Here is a 26,270-nt window from a genome sequence, read left to right on the forward strand (position 1 = left end):
CAAATTATATTACAAAACATGTAGAAAACAAAACAGTATGGTATTGGCATAAAAACAGACGCAAAGATCAATGGAACAATATAGAAAACCCAGAAATAAACTCATGTATATATGGTCAACTAATTTTCAACAGGAGTGCCAAGAATATGCATGCAAAGGGGAAAGGATAGTTTCAACCAGCAGTGTTGGGAAAACTGAATATCTGCATGCAAAAGAGTGAAATTGGACCCGTATCTTACATCATTGACAAATATCAATCAAAATGGATTTAAACTTAAATGTAAGACATGAAAATATAAAACTTCTAGAAAAAAACATAGGAAACAAGCTCCTTGACATCAGTCTGGGCAATTATTTTTTGTATATACCAGGCAACAAAGGCAAAAATTAAAAAGTGCAATTACACCAAATTAAAAAAAGAAAAAAAGCCTCTGCACAGCAAAGGAAATAGTCAACAAAATGAACAGGTAAACTAAGAGTAGGAGAAAATATTTGCAAACAATGTATCTGATAAGTGGTTAATATCCGTAATATACAAGTAACTCATACAACTGATTAGCAAAACAGAAACAAAACTAAAATAAAACCAAAGAACTCAATTAGAAGATGGACAAAGGACCTAAATTGACATTTCTTACAAGACCTACAAATGACCAACAGGTATATGAAAAGATGCTCAACATCACTAATCATCAGGGAAATGCAAATTAAAACCCTAATGAGATACCACCTCACACCTGTTAGGATGGCTGTTATTAAAAATACAAAAGATAACGAGTATTGGCGAGGATATGGAGAAAAGAGAACTGCCATATACTGCTGGTGGAAAAGTAAATTATTATAGCCATTATGGAAAACAATCTGGAGGTTTCTCAGAAAATTAAAAATAGAACTACGCTATAATCCAGCAATAACATATAGTCAAAGGAATTCAAATCAGAATCTCAAGGAGATATCAGCACTCCTGTGTTCATTGCACCATTCTTCACAATAGCCAAGATATGTAAACAACATAAATGTCCATCGACAGATGAGTGGATAAAGAAATTGTGGTATATAGATACAACGAAATATTATTTGGCCTTAAAAAAGATGGGAGTCCTGCCATTTTTGGACAACATAGGTGGACCTGAATGTCATTATGTTAAATGAGGTAAGCCAGACACAGTACAACTACTGTCGAATCTCATTTATGTGTGGAATTTTAAATAGTCAAGCTCACAGAAGCAGAGAGTAGAATGGTGGTTGCTAGGGGCTAACATGAACTCAAAGATTAAAGGGTTTAGAGTTTCTGATATCTTTTATACAATATAGTACCTATAGTTAACAATACTGTGTTGTATACTTAAAATATGCTAAGAGGGCATATCTTATGTTCAGTGTTCTTGCCACATAAGAACAACAATAACAATAATAATAATAATAAAGAGGACATGAAGAAACTTTGGGAGATGATAGATATTTATGGCCTTGATTATGGCTGATAGTTTTATGGGTGTATGTTTATCAGTCATACCTCAATAAAGTGATTTAAAAAAAAAAAAAGGATAGTCACATTAGGGTGAAATTGTAGAACTTCCAAGTCTACGAGAAAAATCTTAAAAATAGACTAAAAAGTCAGATTGTGTTTGAGAGAATGGAAATTAGACTAACAGCTACATTCTTAGTAATGACAATAGAAGCTAGAACACAGTAAAACGATGTCTACCAACACAGAATTCTATACCTAGCAAAAGTATGTTTTAAGAAATAGGTGAAATAAGTTAACAGTTTCAGACAAGTTTTAAGCAATAAGAGAAAAACTATAATCAGAAGACCCCTACTAAAGTAAATTTTAAAGGTTATATTTTAGGCATGAGGAAAGAAATCCTTGACAGAAGATCTGAGATGTAAGAAGAGGAGAGAAGGTGGCAAATATATGTATGTGGGTAAAGATAAACACATAGTATTTCCTGCACAAATACTAACCAAACAAAAAAGCTGACACAGCTAAATTAATTTTAGATGATGTTGACTTTAAGGCTAAAAGCATTATTATAGATGATAGGATTACTTTATAATGATGAAAGATTAAATTCTGGAATAAGATACTACTTTAAATGTGTTGGATATAATAACAATGTCTCAAAAAATATACAAAGAATAAATTGGCAATCTGTAAGGATAAAAAGATAATTTATAGTCATTGTGGAAGATTTATCACATATCTTATAATCATTGATAGGATAGAATAATCACATAAAATCAATGATGATATAGAAGATTTGAGAATGCACATAAATATATAGACATACTTTTAAAATACTTTTAAAATGTAACTATTAATTGCAAAATAAATTCCAAAAACCTATAAGTATATACAAAAATTGAACATATAATAGTTTATAAAACATAAAACAATATGTCATAAAACAAATCTCAAAGGATAAAATCATGCAGAATATGGTCCTTAAACACAATACAATTAATCATAGTAAGATAAATAGAAAATCATGTTTGGAAAGTTTTAGAAAGACACTTTAGAATGTGTGTTCCTGGGACAATAAAGAAATCAAAAAGGAAATGAGGAAATATTTTGAACTAAATGATAATGAAAAAGTAACATCAAAATTTGTAGGATATGATTAAAGCAGTTTTCAGAGGAAAACTTAGAGCATTAAGGATGTATTTTAGAAAAGGAGAAAGGCTAAAAGTTAATGAGCTAAGCAGCTGCTATGGTTTGTATGTGGTTTATCCACACCAAAACTCATGTTGACACTTATTCCCCATTGTAGCAGTATTAAGAGGGTAGGGAATTCGACTATGGTATTTGAGAGGTGGGACCCTTAAGAGGTGATTGGGTCATGAGGACTCTGCCCTCATGAATGGATTCATCCATTCATGAATTAATGTATTATCCTGGTAATGGTCTGGTGGATTTATAAGAAGAGGAAGAGAAACCTGGGCTAGCATACTCACCCCTTCATCATATGATGCCCTATGCCACCTCAAGACTCTGCAGGGAGTCCCAACCAGCAAGAAGGCCTTTACCAGATGTGGTACCTTGACATTAGACTTCCCAGCTCCCAGAACTGTAAGCCAAATACACTTCTTTTCTTTATAAATTACCCAGTTGCAGATATTCTTCTGTAAACAACAGAAAATGGACTAAGATAGCACCTATCTCACAAATGTAGAAAAAGAACAGCAAATTAAGCTGTTTGAAAGTAAGGGGAGGAAGAAGTAAGTAATAGAAAATAAACCTACAATACAAAGCTCAACATGGGCAAAACTTTGCTCGCTCTTTGCAAACTATTAACAAATCTTTGATAAGATTTATCAAAAAAAGGGCAAAGATATAAATAACCAAAATCAGGAATGCAAATACTACAGACATTGACAAGATAATAGGGGATGTTGTGAACAAGTTTACGCCGGTAGATTTTAAAATGTGGACAGAATATTGGAAATTTTTAACCAGAACTGGCTCAAGAAGGATTGGAAAACATGAATAGTCCTCTAATCTCTAAAGAAATTGAATTGGTGGTCATAAATATTCCCGCAAAGAGATGGCGAATATATGGAAACAACAATAACTCTCAGACATTGCTCATAGAATTGGAAGTGGTACAGCCACTCTGGAAAGTAGTTCGGCAGTTTCTTACAAATTTAAATATATACTTATTATATGACCCAGCAATCCCACTAACTGGATGTTTTCCCTAGAGAAATAAAAACTAAGGTTCACACGAAACTTGTACACTTATGTTTACAGCACCTCCATTCATAATTACCAAAAACTGGAAACAACCCTGTATTGTGATGTTCTGGAGTGAACCAATAGGCTATCTATATATCTATATCTAAATCTATATCTATATCTAGATAGATATAGATGGATATATAGATATAGATATATGAGAGGGGATTTATTAGGGGAATTGGCTCACATGATTATGGAGGCTAAGTAGTCCCACAATAGGCTGTCTGCAAGCTGGAGAACCAGGAAAGCCAGTAACATGTGTCCAAGTCCAAAGGCCTCAGAACCGGGGAAGCTGATGGTGTAATTCTCAGTCTCAGGACAAAGGCCTGAGAACTTAGGGTGGGGGACAGGGCACACCACTGGTCCAAGTCCTTTGGAGTCCAAAGGCCAAAGATCATGGAATTCTGATGTCATAGGGCAGGAGAAAAAGGGTGTCCCAGCTCCAGGAGAGAGAGAGAGAGCAAATTTGCCTTTCCTCTGCCTTTTTTGTTCTATCTGGGCCCCCAGATGATGGATGGTATGGACAGATCTTCCCCAACACAGTCCTCTGACTCATGCACTAATCTGCTGTAGAAACACTCTCATAGAAATACCCAGAAATAATGTTTTACCAGCTATGTAGGTATCCCTTAGTACAGTAAAATTGATACCTAAAATTAACCATCACAAATGTATTGTCCTCCAACCGGTGAAAGGATAAGGAAACTATTACATCCATAAAAAGGAATACTACTCAGCAGTAAAAAGGAACAAACTATTGACACAGGCAACAACTTGGATGAATTTCAAAGGCATTATGCTGAGTGAAAAAAGTCAGTCTCAAAAAGTTACATATAGTAGTTATTCCATTTATATGACATTTTCACAAAGACAAAACTATTTTGATGGGTAGCAAAATCATTGGTTACCAGGGGTTATAAATAGGGAAATATTATTACTATAAAGAGACAGCACCAGAGTTTTGGGTGATTATGGAACTGTTCTGTACTGATTGTGGTGGTGGTTACATAAATCTTTAAGTGTGCTAAAATTAATAGAAATGTACAGCAAAGGAAATAACAGTAAAGTTTTCTGTATAATTATTTGTGTGTGTCTAAATTTTTTTCTACATAGAAAATTCTAGCCCAGCTGGCATCACTGGTAAGTTCTACTAAACATTCAAGGAGATAATACTAGTTTTAGACAACTCTTCCAAAGTCTAATATAAGAGGGATGATTCTCCAACTCTTTAAATAAGACTACCATAACCATGATACCAAACCAAAGAAGTATAAGAAGGGGAAATAACAGACTCAATCAGAACACAATACAGAAATCCCAAACAAAATATTGGCTGCATAGTATACATGTATGTATGAGTGTGACATGCAAGGCCAGACTAACATTTAAGCCAATTCTAAATGTTACTATAACAAGCTCAAAAACAACCAAATATTCATCTCAACAAACACACAAAAAATGTTTAGTAAAATTCAGCACCCGTGATGGGTGTCATAAAAGCTAACAAACTAGAAAGAGTGGATACTTTATTAAATTAGTAAAGTATATTTATGTAAAATCTATTGAAAACATCACACTTAATGACAAAATGTTGAAAATTTTTCCTTTGTGATCAGAGAAAAGGTAAGGCTATCGACTATCACCACTTTCATCGGTGGTGCTATGCAGTACAATAAGACAAGAAAACAAACCAATAGAAGTAAGTATTAGAAAGGAAAAAACAAAATTCTTGTTACTTACAGATGATACAATTATACATTGAAAAAGAATTGACAGATAAATTATTAGAGATAATAAGAGAATTTGACAAGTTTGCTGGGTAGAAAAAATATGTTTAATTTATTTTTTTATTTTACAAAAGTATACATTTTAATTCAATCATATATATTCTCTTTTGTTAAACATTGTACATATTTTGGGGGAATAAAATGTTGTTTTAATACACGTATATACTGCACAATGATTCACTTAGGGTAGATGTCATAGTTTTGTACTCATTAGTCTCCCACTATCCCTTACCCCACCCCCCACCTCTAATAACCATTATTCTACTCTCTACTTCTATGAGAACCACTTTTTTTTAAAGATTCCACATGAGTGATATTATGTGGTATTTATCTTTTTGTGTCTGACTTGCTGCAATTAGCAGGATGGATTCCACTTCATCCATGCTGTTGTAAATGATAGAATACCTTTTTTTAATAGCTGAGCATTCCATTGTTTATATATACCACAGTTTTTTAATCCATTCATCTGTTCATGGACTTTTAGTTTGATTTCATCTCTTGGCTATTGTGTATAGTGCTGCAATGAACATGGAAGTGCGGGTGTCTTTTTTTTGATATATTGATTTCATTCTTTTGGGTATATACCCAGTAGTGAGAAAGATGGGTTGTCGGGTAGATCTATTTTTAGTTCTCTGAGAACGTCCACTCTCCTACCGTTTTCCACAATAGCTGTACCAATTTACACTCCCACCAGCAATGTAAAAGAGTTCCTTTTTCTCCACATCCTTACCAGTGCCTGTTATTTTCTGTCTTGTTGATAATAGCCATTCTAACTAGCGTGAGGTTATATCTCATTGTGGTGTTAATTTGCGTTTCTCTGATTTGTGATATTGAGCATTTTTTCATGTGCCTGTTGGTAATTTGTATGTCTTCTTTTAAGAAATGTCTGCTCAGGTCCTTTGCCCATTTTTAAATTGGGTTATTTGTTTTTTTGCTGTTCAGTCATTTAAGTTCCTTATATAGTTTGGATATTAGCCTCTTGTCTGATGGATAGTTGGCAAGCACTTTCTCCCATTCTGTAGATTGCCTCTTCACTTTGTTGATAGTATCCCTTGCTGTTCAGAAGTTTATCAGTTTCATATAGTCCCATTTATTTATTTCTGCTTTAGTTGCCTGTGCCTTTGAAGTCTCACTCAAAAAAGCCCATGTGTAGTATTTTCCCTGTATTTTCTTCTAGTAGTTTCGTAGTTTCAGGTCTTTAGTTTAGGTCTTTGATCCATTTTGAGTCAATTTTTGTGTATGCTGAGAGATGGGGTCTAGTTTCAATCTTTGGCATGTGGATATACAGTTTTCAAAGCACCATTTGTTGATGAGGCTGTCCTTTCCCCATTGTATGTTTTTGGCAACTTTGTTAAAAATCAGTTGGCTGTAGTTGCATGGGTTTATATTGGGGCTCTCTCTTCTGTTTCATTGGTCAATTTATCTGTTTTAATGCCAGTACCATGTGGTTTTTGTTATACAGCTTTATGGTATGTTTTGAAATCAGTAGTGTGATGCCTCCAATTTTGTTCCTTTTGTTTAAGATTGCTTTTGCTCTATGGGGTCTTTTGTGGTTCCATTCAAATTTTAAGATCATTCTCTCTATTTCTGTGAAGAATGTCATTAGTATTTTGATAGGGATTGCATTGAATGTGTAGATTGCTTTGAGTAATATGGACATATTGATGATGTTAATTCCCCCAACCCATGAATGTGGGATATTTTTCTATTTATTTGTGTCCTCTTCAGTTTTTTTTCACCAATGTTTTATAGTTTTGTTTGTAGAGGTCTCTCACCTCCTTCATTAAATTTACTCATAGGTATTTAATTTTGAGGGGTGGCTATCATTAATGGGATTACCATCTTGATTTCTTCTTCAGCTATTTCATTGTTGGCATATTGGGAGACTATTGATTTTTGTGTATTGATTTTGTATCATGCCACATTACTGAATTCATTTATTAGTTCCAGTAATTTTTTGGTGGAGTCTTTATGGTTTTCTATACATAGGATCATGTCATCTGCAAATAGGGATAGTTTGACTTCCCCTTTTCTGATTTGAATGCTCTTTATTGCTTTCTCTTGCCCTGTTGCACAGGCTGCAACTTCTAGTACCATGTTGAATACGAGTGGGGAAAGTGGGCATCCATGTCTTGTTCCAGATTTTAAAGGAAAAGCCTCCAATTTTTGTCCATTAAGTATGATATTAGCTGTGGGTTTGTCGTATATGACTTTTATTGTGTTGAGGTACATTCCTTCTATACCTAATTTGTTGATAGGTTTTATCATAAAGTGTTTTTGGGTTTTATACAATGCTTTTTCTACATCTATTAAAATGATCATAAGGTTTTTTTTTACTTCATTCTGTTGATGTGATGTATCACGTTTATTGATTTGTGTATGTTGAGCCATCCTTGCATCCCTGGGATGAATCCAACTTGATCATGGTGTATAATATTTTTAATGTATTGTTGGCTTCTTCTGTTTGTTAGTATTTTGTTGAGGATCTTCCCATCAATGTTCATTAGGGATATTGGTCTGTAGTTTTCTTTTTCATTGTGTCTTTTTCTGGTTTTGGTATGATGGTATTACTGGCCTCATAGAATGAGTTTGGAAGTATTTCCTCTTCTTCGGTTTTTGGAAGAGTTTGAGAAGAATTTGGCATTACTTCTTCTTTGAATGTTTTGTAGAATTTGTCAGTGAAGCCATCTGGTCCTGGGAGTTTCTTTGTTGGGAGACTTTTTATTACTGCTTCATTCTCATTATTCATTATTGGTCTGTTTAGGTTTTCTGGTTTTTCATTATTCAGCTTTGGTAAATTCTATGTGTCCAGGAATTTATCCATCTCTTTGTTTTCCAGTTTGTTTGCATATAGTTGTTCATAGTGGTGTCTATGATCCTTTGTATTTCTGTAGTATTAGGTGTAATGTCCCCTTTTTTTCACTTATGATTTTGAGTCTTTTCTCTTTTTTTTTCTTTGTTAGTCTAGTTAGATGTTAATCAATTTTGTTTAACTTTTCAAAAATTCAACTCTTTGTTTCATCAATTTTTTATATTGCCTTTCTGGTCCTTAATTCATTTATTTATTCTCTGATCTTTGTTATTTCTCTTCTTTTACTAATTTGGGGTTTGGTTTGTTACTGTTTTTCTAGCTTCTTGAGGTGCAATGTTAGGTTGTTTATTTGGTGTCTTTTTTCTTTTCTTTTCTTTTCTTTTTTTTTGATGTAGGCATTTATTGCTATAAACTTTCCTCTTAGAACCGCTTTTGCTGTATCCCATAGGTTTTAGTATATGTTGTGTTTTCATATTCATTTTTCTCCAGAAATTTTTTAATTTTCTTCTTGATTTCTTTTTTGACCCATTCTTTGTTTAGGAGCATATTATTTAATTTCCATGTATTCATACGGTTTCTAGTGTCCCTTCTGCTGTTGATTTCTAGTTTTATTCCATTGTGGTCAGGTACAGTAATTGATATGATTTCAATTTTAAAAAATTTGTTTTGGGTTGTTTTTTTTCCTAGCATGTGGTCTATTCTAGAGAATGTTCCATGTGCTGCTAAGAAGAATATATGTTCTGCAGCTGTTGGATGAAATGTTCTACAAATGTCCTTTAGATCAAGTCAGCATATAGTAGCGATCAATCTAATGTTTCCTGCTTTTCTGTCTGGATGATCTGTCCTTTGCTGAAAGTAGAGTATTAATGTCCCCAACTATTATTGTGTTGGAGTCAATCTCTCATGTTAGGTCCAATAGTAATTGATCTATAAAACTGGGTGCTCTGGAGTTGGGTGTGTATATTTAGAATTGTTATATCCTCTTGTTGAATTGATCCCTATCATTATAGAATGACCTTCCTTAATTTTTTTTTTTTTTACTTTCCAAAGGCTTGAAATCTATTTTACCTAAGTGTAGCTACTCCTGCTATTTTTGGTTTCCATTTTCATGAAATATCTTTCTTGATCCTTCCCTTTCAGACAGTATGAGTCTTTTTCCATAAAGTTAGTTTCTTGTAGGCAGCATATTGTTGGTTCTTGTTTTATGACTCCTTCAGCCACTCTGTGTCTTTTAATTGTGGCATTTAATTCATTTGCATTTAGGGTTATTACTGATCTATAAGGACTTGTTACTGCCATTTTGCTATTTTTTTTCTGGCGGTTTTGTGAATACTTTTTTCCTTTTTTCTGGTTTTTCTGTTTTCGTTTGTGGTGGAGTGATTTCTTTTTAGCTTTCCATTTTGCTTTCTTGCTGTTTATTTTTACTATGTCTCTTCTAAATTTTTGTGTTATGGTTACGGTGAGGCTTGCAAAAAACATTGTTGTATGTATTAGTTATATATATTAGTTATAACAAACTATTTCAAACTAATAATTTAACTTTGGTATTTAAGAAGAAAAAACAAAGCCAACTCTATGCTTTGGCATCATTTCTCACCACTTTTTGACAATTTGGTTTTGAACATATATCTTTTAATATGCCTTTCTCTTAGGCAGTTCTGGTATATTTTAGTGTCTTATTAGGTTTGTCCTTATAATCCTCATACCAAGGATGTAAGTAGTTTATTAACCACCCTTAGAACATTAGAGTATTCTGAGGTTGTCTGTGAACTTATCTTACTAATGAATTATGTGCCTTCAAATCTTGTTGCTCCTTAGCATTATTTTCTTTCAGATTGAAGAACTCCCTTTAGCATCTCTTATAATGCAGGTCTACTGTTGATGAATTCCCTTAGCTTTTGTTTGGGTGGGAAAGACTCTATTTCTCCTTCATATTTGAAGGTTAGCTTTGCCAGATACAGAATTCTTGGCTGACAGTCTTTTTCCTTCACCACCCTGAATGTATCATCCCATTCTCTTCTGGCTTGTAGGGTTTCTACTGAGAAATCTCCTGAGAGATGTATTGGGGCTCTGTTGAATTTTACATGTTTGCTTTCTCTTGCTGCTTTCAGTATTCTCTCAGTGTCTTTGGTTTTTGTTAATCTGATTTTGATGTGCCTTGGGGTGTTCCTCCTTGGATTGAATTTGACTGGTGACCTCTGAGCTTCCTCTGGATGCCGTCATCTTTCTCCATATTTAGGAAATTTTCAGCCATTATTTTCTTGAATATGCTTTCTACATCTCTCCTTTTCTCTTCTCTTTCAGGAATGCCAATTATACAGAGGTTATTTCGCTTGAGGAAGTCCCATATTTACTGTATTTCTGTTTCATTTTTTCTTATTCTTTTTGATTTTTGCTCCTCTTATTGGATATTTTCATGTGTTTTATCTTCAAGCTCAATGATTCTTTTCTCTGATTAAATCTGCTGTTGGAGCTTTCTATTGATTTTTCAATTCAGATAAGGTATTCTTTATTTCTAGAGTTACTATTTGTTTTTCTCTAATCAATTGTATTTCTTTGTTAAGTTTTTCATTCTGTTCCTGAGTTATTTTCCAGATATCATTTAATCTTCTATCTGTATTTTCTTGTGACTCCCTGAACATCCATAAGATGGCTGTTCTTAATTCTCTGTCAGACATTTCATAGATCTGCTATTCTTCTGCATCCATTGCTGGTGCTTTGTTTGTTTCATTTGGTGGCAACATATTTCTCTCTTCTTGATTTTTATGTCTTTACATTGATACCTAGGCATTTGAGGAGACTGCTATCTGCTGCTGATTCTCTGAGAAAGGCTTTTTGTGAGGATCATTAATCACTTCTGGGTCTGGGCTGTGTGGAAATTCTGGCCCCGGGACTGGGTCTTTCCATCCTCTGGGCGACTCTCTTCTCCAGTTGCAGCAGTGTGCTCCTGTGCAGGCCTACAAGAATCCTGACAGTGGACATTATGGCCTGTGGGCTGGTATGATATGCTCCAAAGCCCTCCTTTCCCCTGCAGACTCTGAGTAGGTTTACTGGAAGGGTATTGCTGCAGCTTTTTCCAGCTTGTGTAACTGCTAGTTACCACCTCCATACCAGGCTGGCTCAGAACAGTAGGTGCTGTCCCTATAACCTTTCACCATTGCCTCTTGTGCCTTCATGAACTCTGTGGATCTCTCCTCCTCCTCCCCCAGCTCCAGCAGTTCCAGGCTGGAACTTTTTAATAGTTGTAAATTGGTTACTTGTGGGAAGGTGAGACACTGGGAATCATCTGTTTTGCCATCTTGATGACTTCAGTCCAGCTTTATGCTGAATTCAAAGTCATCCTTATATATCATTAAGAGTTGTAAAATGAAAGTAGATGTGTATGAGCACATGAAAAAATTATAAACCAGTGAGTGGCCACATGGTGTAATGGTTAGCACTCTGGGCTTTGAAAAAATTATAAAACTTTATTAGAGATATTAGAGAACACTTTAATGAATGGAGAAATATATTTCATTCATACAGATAGAGGATTCAACAGTTTTTTTGGCCAACCTCCAGACTTTATTGAATTTCATTCATTTTTTCATTAATGTCTTCTTGTTCCAGGATTCAGTCAGAGATACCACACTGCACGTAGTTGTTATGTCACCTTTGCTTCCTGTGGTCTATGACAGTTTCTTAGTCTTTCCTTGTTTTTCATAGCCTTAACAGTGTTGAGGAGTTTTGTAGAACATTCTCCAATTTCGGTTTGTCTGATTATTTTCTCATGATTTGACTGAGGGTGTGGGATTTTGGAAATAATAACACAGTGACGGAATCCCCTTCTCATCAGTTCGTATCGGTGATACATGATAGCCAATGATACCACTGTGATTTTTAACCCGGCATGTGAGGGAGCACTCAGGAGTCTCATGAGCAGAGTGAGTAAAGGAAAGGTGAGTAGAAATGAATCCAGAGAAGTAATGGGATGCCAGAACATTTAAAGGTCTTGTAAGCTATTGGAAGCACTTTTACTTTTATTGAAATAAGAAGTCATTAGGAGAATTTGAAGAAAGAAGTGGTGTAATTTGATTTTCATTTTAGAAGGATGACTGGCTGCTCTATTGAGAATAAACTGTAGAAGGCAAAGGTAGGAACAGGAAGACTATTAAGGAGGCTATTACAATAATCTAGGACAGTGGCTTGAAGTAGGATAGTAGCAGTAGAGATAGTGAGAAGGTATCAAATTTTGATTATATTTTGAGAGTAGAATCAGTAGGATTTGTTGATGGATTAGATCTGGATTGTGAGAAAGAAGAGCTTAAGATGGTTCCATTGTAGGGTTATGTTTGGAGGACATCTAACTGTGAGACATTTAGTACCCTTAATATTGTTAGGGTCAGTCCCACGTGTCTCTGTTTTGGATTCTGATTCTGTCATTCATCATGTCCATTTCTCTCTTGTCATCCAGAAATTTAATAAGTAGGGCCAAGGACAGAACTAGTGGCATGGCATTAGCTTTCTTTTAGTATCATCAATCTATAAACCATCATTTTTTGGATAAGTGTATTCCATATTTTGTAACCCATCCATGTCTTTAAAAATAAATGTAATATGAGACCATGTCAGATTCTTTAATGAAACCCAGATATGCTAGGGCTACCCATTTTTCCAGATCACTACTATAGTAATGCAATAAAAAACAAATATGGGACCGGTTCATAAGACTTTTTTTTAGTGAACCCATCTGGATGCTAGCTAGTAGTCAATTTTTTTAAAGCTTACACACACACAAACAATACCTTTATAATCTATAAAGATCAAAGGTAGAATATGCAAATTTAATGGCATTTGCCTCTCTCTCTTAGTCTCCATTGTTCTTCAAAGATCATAACCAGCTTAGTGATTTCTTTTCAAAGGCTTCATATTTTCTGAAGTATATGAGCCAGGTGACCAGGTGTTTTTGTACAATGGTTTATCTGTCCTGGTTTTGATTCTCTTTTGTTTCTTGAACTTCATACTTCCTGGAAGAAAAAACCAAAACTCATTCTTGTAATTCCTGGTTGCTTTTGGATTTGAATCCAAGCTCGTTAGCATGACAGACAAGGCCCCTTACAATCTAGCCGCGGATTGTCTTTTCAGACTTGATCTTGCACCACTCTCCTTGTCCATACCCTTTCATTCCTCTACACCTTTGCATATTCTATTCCTTCTCCTCTTCCTTTTCTGTCATCTCCTCTCTAAACCATTACCTGACTTCCCTAGACATATTGAATAAGTAGTCTGCAGACCTGTTAGTGTTCATTACATATAGTACTTTGACTGATTGATGATTTATCACTTTGTACCACTAAAAAAATTCTTGAATGCAGGACATCATCTATTGATATTTGTATTTTTTACTACTAATGCCTGATACATACTAGATGCTTAAAGATATCACCTACAAATATAAGTAAGACATTTTCCTTTTTTTATTTTTAATCTTCAGTTGTTATACCATCAGTTTCAAGAAAATGGTTTTGCCTTTTCTTGCTTTCTTTAGCATTTTGAGAGCTTCAGTTCTTTTTTATTCTTTATCTTTCTGACACTATTTGGAGCTTACATTGTCTAAACTCATATATTCATCCTTGGTTATGTGACATTCTTTCTACTTTTTGTAAATATACTTTTAAAATATGAACTATTTCAAAGCTTCCTCTGTGTAATACTTTTCTTTCTTTCCTTAAGAAACATTTCTTGTATAAAGCATGGATAGAGAATGAAACAAATTCAAAAACATTTAGATGATTTCTAGGAAGTAGTAAAATAATCACTTAATCCTTTATCAACTGTTTTTTTAAAAACTGGACAAAGTTCTGCCTCTAGAAAAATGAGATAGACATACTTTTCCCTATTCTTCTTGCTAAGTACAGCTAAAATCCCTGGACTTCACATATAAAACAAATATAAAAAGACTCTGAAAGGTAGAGAGAAGGAAGCAGGCAGACCAGGGCTCTCAGAAGCCAAGTAATGACAGGGCAGTGAATTCCCTGTGTTTTCTTTTAGCTTGTGTATCCCTCATAGATAAGGTGGGTACTGGAGAAGCCAGCAACCTGAGAACCTTAACTGGTGCACACATGCTCACAAAAACCCCCAGAAAAGCCTCTCTCTAGCTAGAGGACCTGGAAAGAGGCAGCCTCATGAGACACAAAACTTTTAGACAGTAACTGCTCTACTACAGCAAAATACCGCAGAAAAAACTGCAGCCTCACTCCCCAACCCCACCAGCAAAGGCCGTGAGTGGGGAGCCTTAAACTTACACCCTCACTGAAATGAGGCATCTCAACCCCCACCAGAGTGGTGTCAGACAAGACCAGTTAGGGAGCTGAGATTTTCATCCCACCAAGTGGTACCAAGGAATCACTCCCCCTCCCTGCTGAGGTGGCATCATAGGAAGCCTATTGGAGAGTCAAGGCTGAGCTAAAGGAAGCCACACTACCTCTGTCAATTAGTTATTTTAAGATCTATAAGAAAAAGGGGAAACAATAAACAAGAAAGTGGTTAGCGACCAGCCCATGAAACTGATATTCACAAATCTGTAACATAATGTAAATGAAGAGTCTAAATTATATTGGGAAAATGTAATATAGTGTTGGAATGTTAAGTACACGTTTGCAATGAGTACCTTTAAAAACCTAATTTTACCTGTGAATGTAATCTCAAATTAGGATCAAGCTCTTAAAAAAAGGATTATATGAATGAAGCAATATTTTATTGCAGACATTAAATAGACTAAGACATGTTACTATAAAAAACAAAACTTCTAGGGTAATTAAGTCCTATTATTCTAAAATATTATAAACTAAATTTGCTTTGTAAGGAAGAAAGTATGACTTGGCAGTGTTCCAACATATCTGTATTCAACTTACAAGATCTTCTTGTGGTTCAGCCAAAAATTCTCATGCTTGTGTCAGTTAAACCTTTTAAATATATACTCTAAGCTTTTGGGACACCTGTTTTAGGAGCCCCCTCATGCTTTCATTCTTTAAACAATTACATATTATGGGTCTAAAAATAATGGGCCAGATTGACATCCTATGGGATTGTATGTACATATTCCTATATATTCCCATATATATGATTAGGATATGAATCTGATGTTTGTAATAAGGTTGATCTTTGCAAAACTTAGACATTTTAGTTCAAGAGCTCTACGAACTTTATTGTGTTGTGAATTTGTAATGTGTGTTGACTTTCAAGTTTAGGTTGAAGTTTAAAAAACTTTTTAAAAAATTGCGAATTTACTAAAACTTTATTTTGGTGGATAAACATGCCGAATAACTTATTGTGTTCATAGTTTTAGGTTTTCAGTTTTTCAGAATATTTTCAAAAGATAAGTAAGATTTTATAAATAAAGGCTTTAGATTTCAACTTTTACAGTATTGAGTGACCATGTGTATAAATTTTCTCATCTTTTTTTTTTTTAGCATGCATTGTTGTTCAGAACTACTAACCAGGAAACTTTTTTCTGTTGAAAATAACATTTCCTTATATTTATGTAGGGCTTTCCACATTTACATAATGTTTGTCGCATCAATACTTTGAACAATGCCTGCTGCACTTGAATGAAAGTATGAATGAATTCATTGTTTCATTCTATTCCTACAACTGCTCTTTGAAATTCAGTTTTGTTTTGTTTTTAAATTTTTTATTATACATACATGTGGGGTACAATGTTGATTTTCAATAATTGTGTAGTGTGTGTGGTAGTTAGATCAGTATAGTTAGCTTATTCATCACTACAATACACAATCATTCTTTGTGTCCATTGAGCAATTCCTCATTAGCCCCCCTCCCTTTTGCCCTCCCCTCCCCTTTTCCATCTCTAGTTTTCTAAAAGTTCAACGTATCTTTCTTTATTTCTGTCTCTCTTTATTGTTCATTTGTTTATTTATGGATTCAGCTCCCAGTTATGAGTGAGAACATGTGTGTTATTTCTCTTTTTGTACCTGGGTTGTTTCACTTAGAATAATTTTCTCCAGGCTCATCCGTGTTGTTGCAAATGGTAGAATTTCATTATTTTTTATGGCTGAGGGTGTGTGTGTGTGTATGATATACCACAATTTCCTTATTCAGTTATCTATTGATGGACATTTAGGTTGGTTCCATTGCCTAGCTATTGTAAATAGAGCTGCGGTAAACATGGGAGTACAGGTATGCCTTTAACCTGATGTTTTCCAGTCCTGTGGATCTATCCCCAGGAGTGGGATTGCTGGATCATGTGGAAGTTTTACCTGTAGTTGTTTAAGGAACCTCCATTCTGTTCTCCATAATGGCTGTACTAATATACAGTTCCACTAACAGTGCAGGAGGGTTCTTCTCTCTTCACATCCTCTCCAGCATTTGTTATTCTATGTCTTTTTAATAATAGCTAGTCTGATTGGGATGAGGTGATATCTCAGAGTGGTTTTGAATTAATCTTAATCCGTACCTTTCTCCATATACCAAAATCAACTCAAAATGGATTAGAGACCTAAATATAAGGCCTGAAACTTTAAAACTCCTAGAAGAAAATGTAGGGGAAGTGTTCCAAGATTTAGGACTGGGCAATAACTTTAGGATTTTATGAATAACACCCCAAAAGCGCAGACAACAAAAGAAAAAATAAACAAATATCAAACTAAAAAGCTTCTGCACAGCAAAGGAAACAATCAGTAGAGTGAAAAGACATCCTACAGAATGGGAGAAAATATTTGCAAAAAATGCATCTGACAAGGGAGTAATATCCAGACTACATAAAGAGCTCAGATGACTTTACAGCAAAAAAAGCAAATAATCCAATTTAAAAATGGGCAAGGGAGCTGAATAGACATTTCTCAAAGGAAGACATACAAATGGCCAACAGGTATATGAAGAAATGCTCAAAATCACTAATCGCCAAAGAAATGCAAATCAAAACCACTCCACTTTTCTGTTTTTTGTTTTATTGATTTCTGATTTTTGTTTGTTTCTTCTGCTTACTCTGGGTTTATTATGCTCCTCTTTTTCTATTTTTTTAATCATAAAGTTTAGAATTGTGATTTTGATACTTTCTTTTATAACATAAGCACTGCTTTAGGGACATCCCTAGAGTAGAATGTAGAAACCTTACTCCCATATGGGTTCCGTTATCCTCCCTTTATTATTTTGTAGTTGTTATATGTACTACATCTTTTCTCTTGTTCTTTCATTCCAGGCATTTCAAGTGTCTCTTTGATATCATTTCACCTTCTTTCTGACAAAATATCTTCAGTAATTCTTTTAGAACAGGTATGCTGACAGTGAACTCTATTAGTTTTCCTTTATCTGAGGATGTCTTTAGTTTACCTTCATTTCTGAAGGATATTTTCACTGGATGTGGAATTTTGAGCTGATAGGGTTTTGTTTGTTTGTTTAAGCACTTTAAAAATGTTCTACATTTTTATGGAAGCCATACTTCCTGGTGATGAATCTGTGGACTTTTAAATCATTGTTCCCTTACAGTTATGTGTTATTTTCTCTTCCTCTTCTCAGATTTTTCTTAAGCTTTAGTTTTCTGAATTTGATTGATGGATGTGAGCCAAGATTTTGGGGGGGGTTACTTGTTTGAAGTTCAGTGAACTTCCTTAATCTATTGGTTTATGTCTTTCACTAAATTTGGGAATCATTTAGACATTATTTCTTCACCTATTTTTCCTACACTATATTTTCCTTTTTCTAGGACTCCAGTGACAATAAAGTTAGATATTTTATTGTGTCCCATATATCCATGAGACTGTTTATTCTTTTAAAAATCTTTTTACTCTGTCTTGTTCAGATTGGATAATTTCTGTTGATTTACTGCCATATTCACTGATCTTTTCTCTGTTATCTCCACTTTGCTGTTAAGCCCATCCATTGATTTTTCACAATTTTTGTTACTGTATAATTAGTTCTAAAATTTCCTTTTGGTTCTTATTTATGTCTTCTATTTGCTGAGAATTTGCTGAGACTACCTATCTTTCCATTATTCTTAAGAGTGCTCACCTTTACTTCTTGGGGCACTTTTATAATAGCTACCTTAAAGTCTTTGTTTGTTAATTCCAATATCGATGTCTTCTCGATGTTGCCATGTTTTGGTCATTTTCTCCCATGCATGTTGAGAGTGTCCTTGGCTCTTCACATGCCAAGTAATTTGGAATTGTTTCCTGGACATTTTAAGTATTATGTTATGAGATTCTTGGTCTTATTTAAATTCTGTAGAGAGTTTTGACATTTTTGGTTTATCAGGCAACTTATCCAGTTGTATTCAGGCTGTTAAACTCTAACCAACTTTCTGTAGACTGTGGTTCTATAATCAGTTCAGTTTTCAAAGCCTTTGCAATGCTATTTGGACTTGTACCACCCGTGGTCATCTGGGACATGGATAGTGGTTTATACCATACTTAGGTTCCCAAAGTCTGTGATCAAATTCATGTATGAGAACTTTGGGCATAAACCCAGGAGTTCATAAATAACTTTAAGGGGTGACTTGCCTGAGCTTTTCTCTTTCATGATCTCCCCAGTACTTTCAGTTCCCTGGAACTTCCTTTTTTAGTCCTCTAGCCAAAAATCTGGACTTTATTTACCTCACTTTGCCATACACTTCTTGCAACTGTGCTTGTAGGAAGAAGAACTGCAGGAAGACAGGGAGAGAAAGAACTCAGTGGAAGTTTGTACCACACTCTTAGGGCCCCAGCTTCTCCTGTTGGAGAGGAAGGTTTCCCTTCCTCAGAGTTTTAGGTATCTTCAGGCCCCTACTGTTACCATCGTCTCTACCATTACCTTGAAATGACTTAGGGGCTGGAATACAAAAGGATAAAGGGAAAAATTGCATATCTCTCCTGTATATGAGCCCTTTCCTGCTCCGTGGGCCTAAACTAAAGGTCTCCTAGAATTTTCCCTGCTGTTCCCCAGTGCATACTTCCAGGTTTTAGGCTGCCTTAAATCCAGGCCAGGGGAAACCAGGGTTAAAAAAAAAAATGGAGTGGGGGGAAATCACCCTGTGGTACTTTGAATTCTTGTCTTATCTTCTCCATTCTGCCTGCTATGATTTACCTGTTAGAGTCTTCAAGTAGCTTCTCCCTGCATTCTCCCCAGGTTTTATTAGCTGCATTCAGTAGGAGACACAGAGTGGTTTGTTTTTTCTCCATTTTAACTGAATCTGACCTCAGGTATGTTTTGTTTCTGTTTGTTTATCTTTGTGTAAGTTAACAGGTGTTCATGAAGGTTGTGAATTATACAAGGATACTTCAAAAAGTTCATGAAAAGATTTGTATTATCTTTTAATTCCATTTTTACACTAACTTTTTGAACCGTGTATTTACTATGACTTTGCTGGACAGTTAGACCACAAATACTTGCATATATATGTAGAAACTAGAAGATACAAGGTGGACGAGGAGAATGAAGCTGTCTGGAAAAGTACACAATGAACCATTGTATTCCTAATTAAAGTTTGAACACTTTTAAGTTTGAATTCAGGATTCTGTTGGCATTTGCTTTTTGGATAGTTTTCCTTTAGCAGGGAATAGCGAAGAGCAGGCTTAGGGAACACCCACAGAATGAGAGATGTACACTGACCTTTAAAGAATCAGATCAGTAGAAGTAATTCAGTTGAAATGGGTTATGGCTTTCTAGGCAGAGCAAACAACTTGACAAAAAGTATACAGATGATCTCCAAATTATGATGGATTTACCTAGAATTTTTTGACCCTATGATGGTGTGAAAGTGATATGCATTCATTAGAAACTACCTCAAGAGGGCCAGCCCCGTGGCTCACTCGGGAGAGCGCGGTGCTGGTAGTGCCGAGGCCGCGGGTTCGGATCCTATATACGGATGGCCAGTGCACTCACTGGCTGAGCGTGGTACAGACCACACCAAACCAAGGGTTCCGATCCCCTTACCGGTCAAAAAAGAAACTACCTCAAGAACCCATGCAACATTTTGTTTTTCACTTTCAGTGCAATATTCAATAGATTACATGAGATATTCAACACTTTATTATAAATTAGGCTTTGTGTTAATAATTTTGCCCAACTCTAGGCTAATATAAGCATGCTGAGCACATTTAAGCTAGGCTCGTCTGAGCTATGATATTCGGTAGATTGAATATACAGAATGCGTTTTTGGCTTAGGATATTTTCAACATACAATGGATTTATCAGGACAAAACCAGGAAAGAAATATCTGATTCAGTTAGCCACTTACTCTGCCTTATTGGAAATTGTTATAAAATATTCCTGTGAACACATTTGAAATGGTTAGAAACACACTGATATAAATTTCAAAATTGGAAATTTTAGAATTTAGCACGTGCTAAATAATCACTCCTGTACTTTGAACTGTTCTATCCTGCAGTTGATAGTAGATATTCTGGATTTTTAATTAAAATGAATTGCATTTTTATCCTTGTTTTTACTTACTAGAAATTTCATCTTATGGCTAAAATGAATAAATGCTATGTCTTTTGACCTAAATTTGTGTTATTTGCCTTTGACTTATGTTTTTAATTAAGCTTTTTATTTAGAGATAATCATAGATTCACAAAAAATTTACAAATTATAGATTCACAAATAATACAGAGAGATCCCGTATGCCCTTTATCCAGTTTCCCACAATGGTAACATCTTGAAAAAGTGTAATAGATTATCACAACCAGAATATTTAACATTGATACAGTCAAGATACAGAACAATTCTATCACTACGAGGCTCCCTAGTTTCCTTTTATATACCCACCTCTCTCCCTCCTCTCTGCCCATCTCTAAACCCTGGCAACTACTAATCTCTATTTTTGTAATTTTATTTCAAGAATGTTGTATAAATGAAATCATACAGGATAAACCTTTTGCATTGGCTTTTTGACTCTCCATGGTTTCTAGGATATTCCCCTAAGTTGTTTAATGTATCAATAATTTGTTCCTTTTTATAGCTGAGTAGTATTGCATGACTTATTTTTCAGGCTATATTTTTCTATTGTTTAAAAAAACAAAGTCTTATTACTCAAGAGTTTTACTCATTTATATATATATGCTTTGGAATTTAGACTAAAAGCAAAATTCTTAGGTGCATTCTTGTGTTCCTTTTTGAATTGCATTTAGGTTAACCAATCATAATGTGTTGACATTATTAAGTCTTATGGGGAAAAAAAATCTAATGTACAAATAGATTTGACTACTTTACTACCCTTATATTTCCTAAATTAGAAGATCAAAACAAATGAGGGAGAATACTGCTTGAAAAATATTTAGAACAGCCCCTTTGTCCGCAGGTGAAGCAGGAAAGAGCCAGTTCCTGGGCAGCACTTTTTGTAATGAAAGAAGTATGTTCACATTACAGGCCAACATTAGGATAGATTTTGTTTTCATTAGGCAACATGATTTTAGTTGCCCAACCAAAATTCCAGCCCCAATTATGAGGGAAAGAATTGAGACTTCTAGTTTTTAAATTGTGGCAAATAAGTTTTAAATTGAGATTCTGAAGTATGTCTAATGCTCATATAAAGAGCCTAGATTTAATCCCAAGCAGTGATGAAGGAATGAAAAAATGAGTAAATAATTTAGCTGAATTATAGACAGCTTCAAAATTTAATAATAACTACAAGTAGAAAAATTAATATCCAAAATGTCATTTTAACCTTTAATGTCAATGTCATATTCTGTCTTAGCAAGTAGTAATTCTGGCTGTTCTCATTTTCATTTGAGGAGAAATAAAGGGTGTAGAAATACCATCATGGGAATTCCCAATTGGCATCCTATACTGTTTATTGTTTTCATTTAAGTTGATGTATTGGAGAGGAAAAAAAAGGGAGACAGAGGTTTCCAGACATGTAACAAATGCTGGTGTTTACCCTATGTTATTGTAAACGCTGTACTAGGTATTTTTAAATTGTCATTTTGCTGATAAGTATAAAATGAGAATTGTTCAGCAGATGTTAATCTCATCATTATCTACTTTATACAGTTTTTTTTTTATCTAAATAAGCGTGTGCATAATTTAACTGTTTTTTTATATAGTGATAGTCTTTGAGTACTAGTATAAAAGTTAATGAATAGCAGCCTGCTAAATAAATCCACCCAATAATCCAAGGCACTTAAAGAAATAAATGCTTTAATGTAATACAAAGATTTTACTTGATTAGTGCTCTGTTTCTCAATCAGCAAACTTAAAGAGAAATCTAAATCAAGATTTTTGACATATTCAGTGGAAATTTTTAGTGTGCAGATAAATGCAGTATGTTTTAGTATGACTTTATAAGTATTATGATCATAATTATGACGTGTACTCTGTTACTATATAGAAAAGAGCAGTTTTAACTCCTTCATGTCTTTTGTATATGCACGTTTTTAGTATACTATTATAATAAATAAAACATACCTGAATATAAAAAACATACTTTCTGCTGACCAAAAAAGTATGCATTTATTTATGATACAAAATATGTACTTTGAACCTATTCTATATAGAATACTACAATTAGCCTTCTGTAAGCCTGGAATTGGCAAGGGAGGATAACAAACTCCTAAAAATGTTTATCAGTACCAGTATTATTACTACTATTTATCAGAAGTTAGAATAATGAAGAATGAAAGAAAAAGTATAGTGCCTTAGGTGTTTACTTTGGGCTCAATGGAATTCCCTCTGATCTTCTTTCTAATTTTCTGGTACTGTAGTTAAACAAGCAAGGGTGCAGTGGGCTTTGAAGCCAGTCAGACCTGCATTCAAATTCCGCTGCTACCACCTATACTAGATGCGGGTCTATGGGAACGTTAATTAACTTCTCCAAACCTCAAGTTTTGTTTTGTTTTTATTAACTTATAAAATAGGTTATTACAAAAGTTAAAAGAAATAAGTTATAAAGCCACAGTGCCTAGGATACAGAAATTTGTACTTTTGAGAAGAAATGAAAAAAATAATTTTAGCACCTATAGGTAGAGCTCTTCTCCTAAAATACTGTTGAATTCCCAGTTTGCTTATAATTCTAAGCTATGTATAATTTCAGAATTATAACTAAATCTGCACTGATTTTGCTTTTCTACGGTATCTTTGTAATTTTTATAAAACTATACACTTAATTTCTTTAAAAAGCTTTACTTTTCAAGTGTACATTACCATACTTATAAAAGGAAAAAAAAAACAAATTAAATATAATCCGTACTGAAAGTTTTCAGATTTCTAGAAATTAAGATGTTTGTGACACTTGGATCTATTTTAATCCCTTGTTCTTTGACTTTAGCAGGAAAGGAAGGGCAAGAAATCCTGGGGCCTGAAGCTCAGGCAGACGAAACAGGATGTACAGGTACTCTCTTGCCATTTTCTTTGGTACTGTAGTCTTTGAAAGAAGTCTTTTATGTCACTGCTTTTTGTATTTGTGAGTCTTAAATTTAGTCTATTTCCTCCTCTTTTATCTTGTCCGCCTTAAATTTGTAAGTAATAAGGCGTATAGAGTGCTACATAAAAAGTTGGAGGTAAATATTTTTAAAATAGTGTAAACTTAGGTTTATATAATACAGCAGATTTTCCATTCTATAAGGATGACAAGTATGATCTACAGATAATACAAAAAATAAGTGCTTGAATGATAATTTGAACTTCTATCAAATTATTCTACCAAAAGTACATATCTATTTTGATTTTCATTATTAATTACCAGGATCTGCTTTGAGTTAGCCACAAGACAGAAAGCAGAAGAAAGAAGAATAAGCAAATATTGTGAGTTATCTCTAAACCAGATGAGAATCATGAATATTGTTGAATTGAGTGAACGTGTCACAGCAAAAAAGAGAATGACATTTTTTCTTGTAATTTCTGTGATCGAAAAGGGCCGAAACAAAGTTGAGTTGTAATAAACGAGAAATTTGCTTCCAGGTGACTAAAAGTATGTACTCCCTGAGACTTAAGGCATTCCCCTGTAATGAATTAAGATCAGATTTAAGAAGCAAAAGTTTAAGTAGAAAACTTAACTTAGATCTTATGTATGATAATACCAGACACTTTTTATTGTGTCCCCTAAGTCAGCTAGAACTTCTCTTTTATGTTTTAACATTATTATTATTTTTCAATTTTGCAGTGCATTTTAGGAATATTCCATAGAACCTTATAAGTTATCTTACTTAATGTATGATGAATGTGGTTCATGGATAATAAGTGTCAAAAATAGATTTTCATCTATAATATAAACATTAGCATTCCCATACTTGTCAGTGAGTTTCATAAGACAAAGATTAAATCTTCGTGTTGTTATTAAAGGTGAATTCCAAATAACTAAATAATAATGGAGTAAGTGATGATTTGTGGTGCCTACAGCCTAAGATTTTATATTCTGCTCTTAACTTTGTAATGTGTAACTTGCGTGAATAATATATTCAGATATGCTTGGTATCAAATATTTGTCATACTAACCTACAGAATATGTAAAGTATTTAAACTAGATATTTGTTATTAGTAAAACAGTAGTGTTAATGAACACAAAAGAACGTTGTCCATTACTCTTTTACCAAATGTTAAACTTTAATGACTTATGAATATATTACCAGAGTTACCAAAAACCATTTGCCCTTTTATGCAAAAATACTATAAAAAAAGACATACACAGTTCCAAGTTTACAGCACTTTATCTGACAGTTTGCTCTTTGCTATAAAAATAAAGGAATTATTTAAGTTTGAAGTACTGAGTAGTACATAAATTCTCTCCCCCACCAAAATAATAATCACATCTGGAAGGCAGAGTAACCTTGTATTAACCTAAGTACCAAAGTTGCTACTGAAATGTAAGGTCTTCCCACCCTCAAGAATATGATCCCTGTTGCATTATTTTCCTAGAACATAGGGAGTTAGGAGTAAGCAAACATTTAATAAAGTTCCTGTAAGTATAGCTTTAAGGAAAGAAGGAAGTTGAACTCTTGAGACTTTTGAGCAGTTAAACTTTAAAATTATGATTTGTCTTTGCTTTTGTTACTTCCTTGACTTCTAGGGAATAATGATTTAATGTGCTGACAAAGTAAACAAAAACACTGCACAAAGGTCACCATCATTAGTTCAGAACTTTGTCAGATTTTTTCTATAGTTGACTTCCTTTTGCAATTCATGAAGTTAAGAAAACTGTAGTCTGGGGTTAGTATTAAAAGAGTGAAAAATTCACCCAAAACATCCTTTGTTTCTTCTGAGCATCCCTTGTTTCTTTATATAGTTAGAAGCTTTACAAAGTTTCAAAAATAGAAGGTAAAGAGATGATGAATTCTGAGGATACTTTATTCTGGATGGGGAAAAAAAAAAATATATATATATATATATGTATGTGTATATATATGGCTAGACAAAAAGTTTTTAGTCTTTAAGTGTTTGCTTTCTCTAATTTGTGGTTACAGTCCTATACATTTTGACAATTCTACTCTTCGAGAAATGCTTTTAGTCCTATAATTCTATATCCTGACAGTCAGCTCTGAGTTTTGTCGTATCTAAACAATAACCAAATAATGTTTTAAATACATAAGTTTATTGGTACTAAGGCCAGGAAATTTTCTTCATAATTGACCTTTTCACAATCTGCACTTTGTAACACTTTAAATTTTATGGATAAAACTGCAGAATTCTGGTCTCAGCTTGAAACTGGGGTTAGTAAATGTGGGTTCGTGGAGACAGAGTAGTTTAGTGGAAGGAGCCCAGAATTTGATACCAGACATCTAATGCCAATTTTTTTGCTCTAATGGTAATACTTTTTGTTCCTACGCAGTTTGGGGAAAGCATTATAACTTATCTTACCCTAAATTTTTTGAGAAAAAATTTTAATAGTGAAATTATGATATTCACTGGGCAGGACTGCTTTAAGGAGAACAGCTAATAATTACATGGCACTTACTACATGCATAGTACAATAATAATAAGTATATTATTATTTTAGTTAATCCTCACAGCAACCCTAAGAGTA

General features: G+C 34.1%; 1 protein-coding gene across 2 annotated transcripts in view; it reads left to right on the forward strand.

The window, feature by feature from the left end:
* Positions 1–26,270, forward strand: part of ZEB1 (zinc finger E-box binding homeobox 1) — a 191,849-nt gene that overhangs the window by 129,827 nt on the left and 35,752 nt on the right. Inside the window, exon 3 of one of the 2 annotated variants that reach the window (XM_063098680.1) lies at positions 23,580–23,642. In XM_063098680.1, the coding sequence (XP_062954750.1) occupies positions 23,580–23,642 (63 nt within the window). The remainder of the gene's footprint in view (positions 1–23,579; positions 23,643–26,270) is intronic. The other variant, XM_063098681.1, reaches the window with a different exon arrangement.

Source organism: Cynocephalus volans, chromosome 6 (genome assembly GCF_027409185.1).
Source record: "Cynocephalus volans isolate mCynVol1 chromosome 6, mCynVol1.pri, whole genome shotgun sequence".
Classification (NCBI taxonomy): Eukaryota; Metazoa; Chordata; class Mammalia; order Dermoptera; family Cynocephalidae; genus Cynocephalus; species Cynocephalus volans.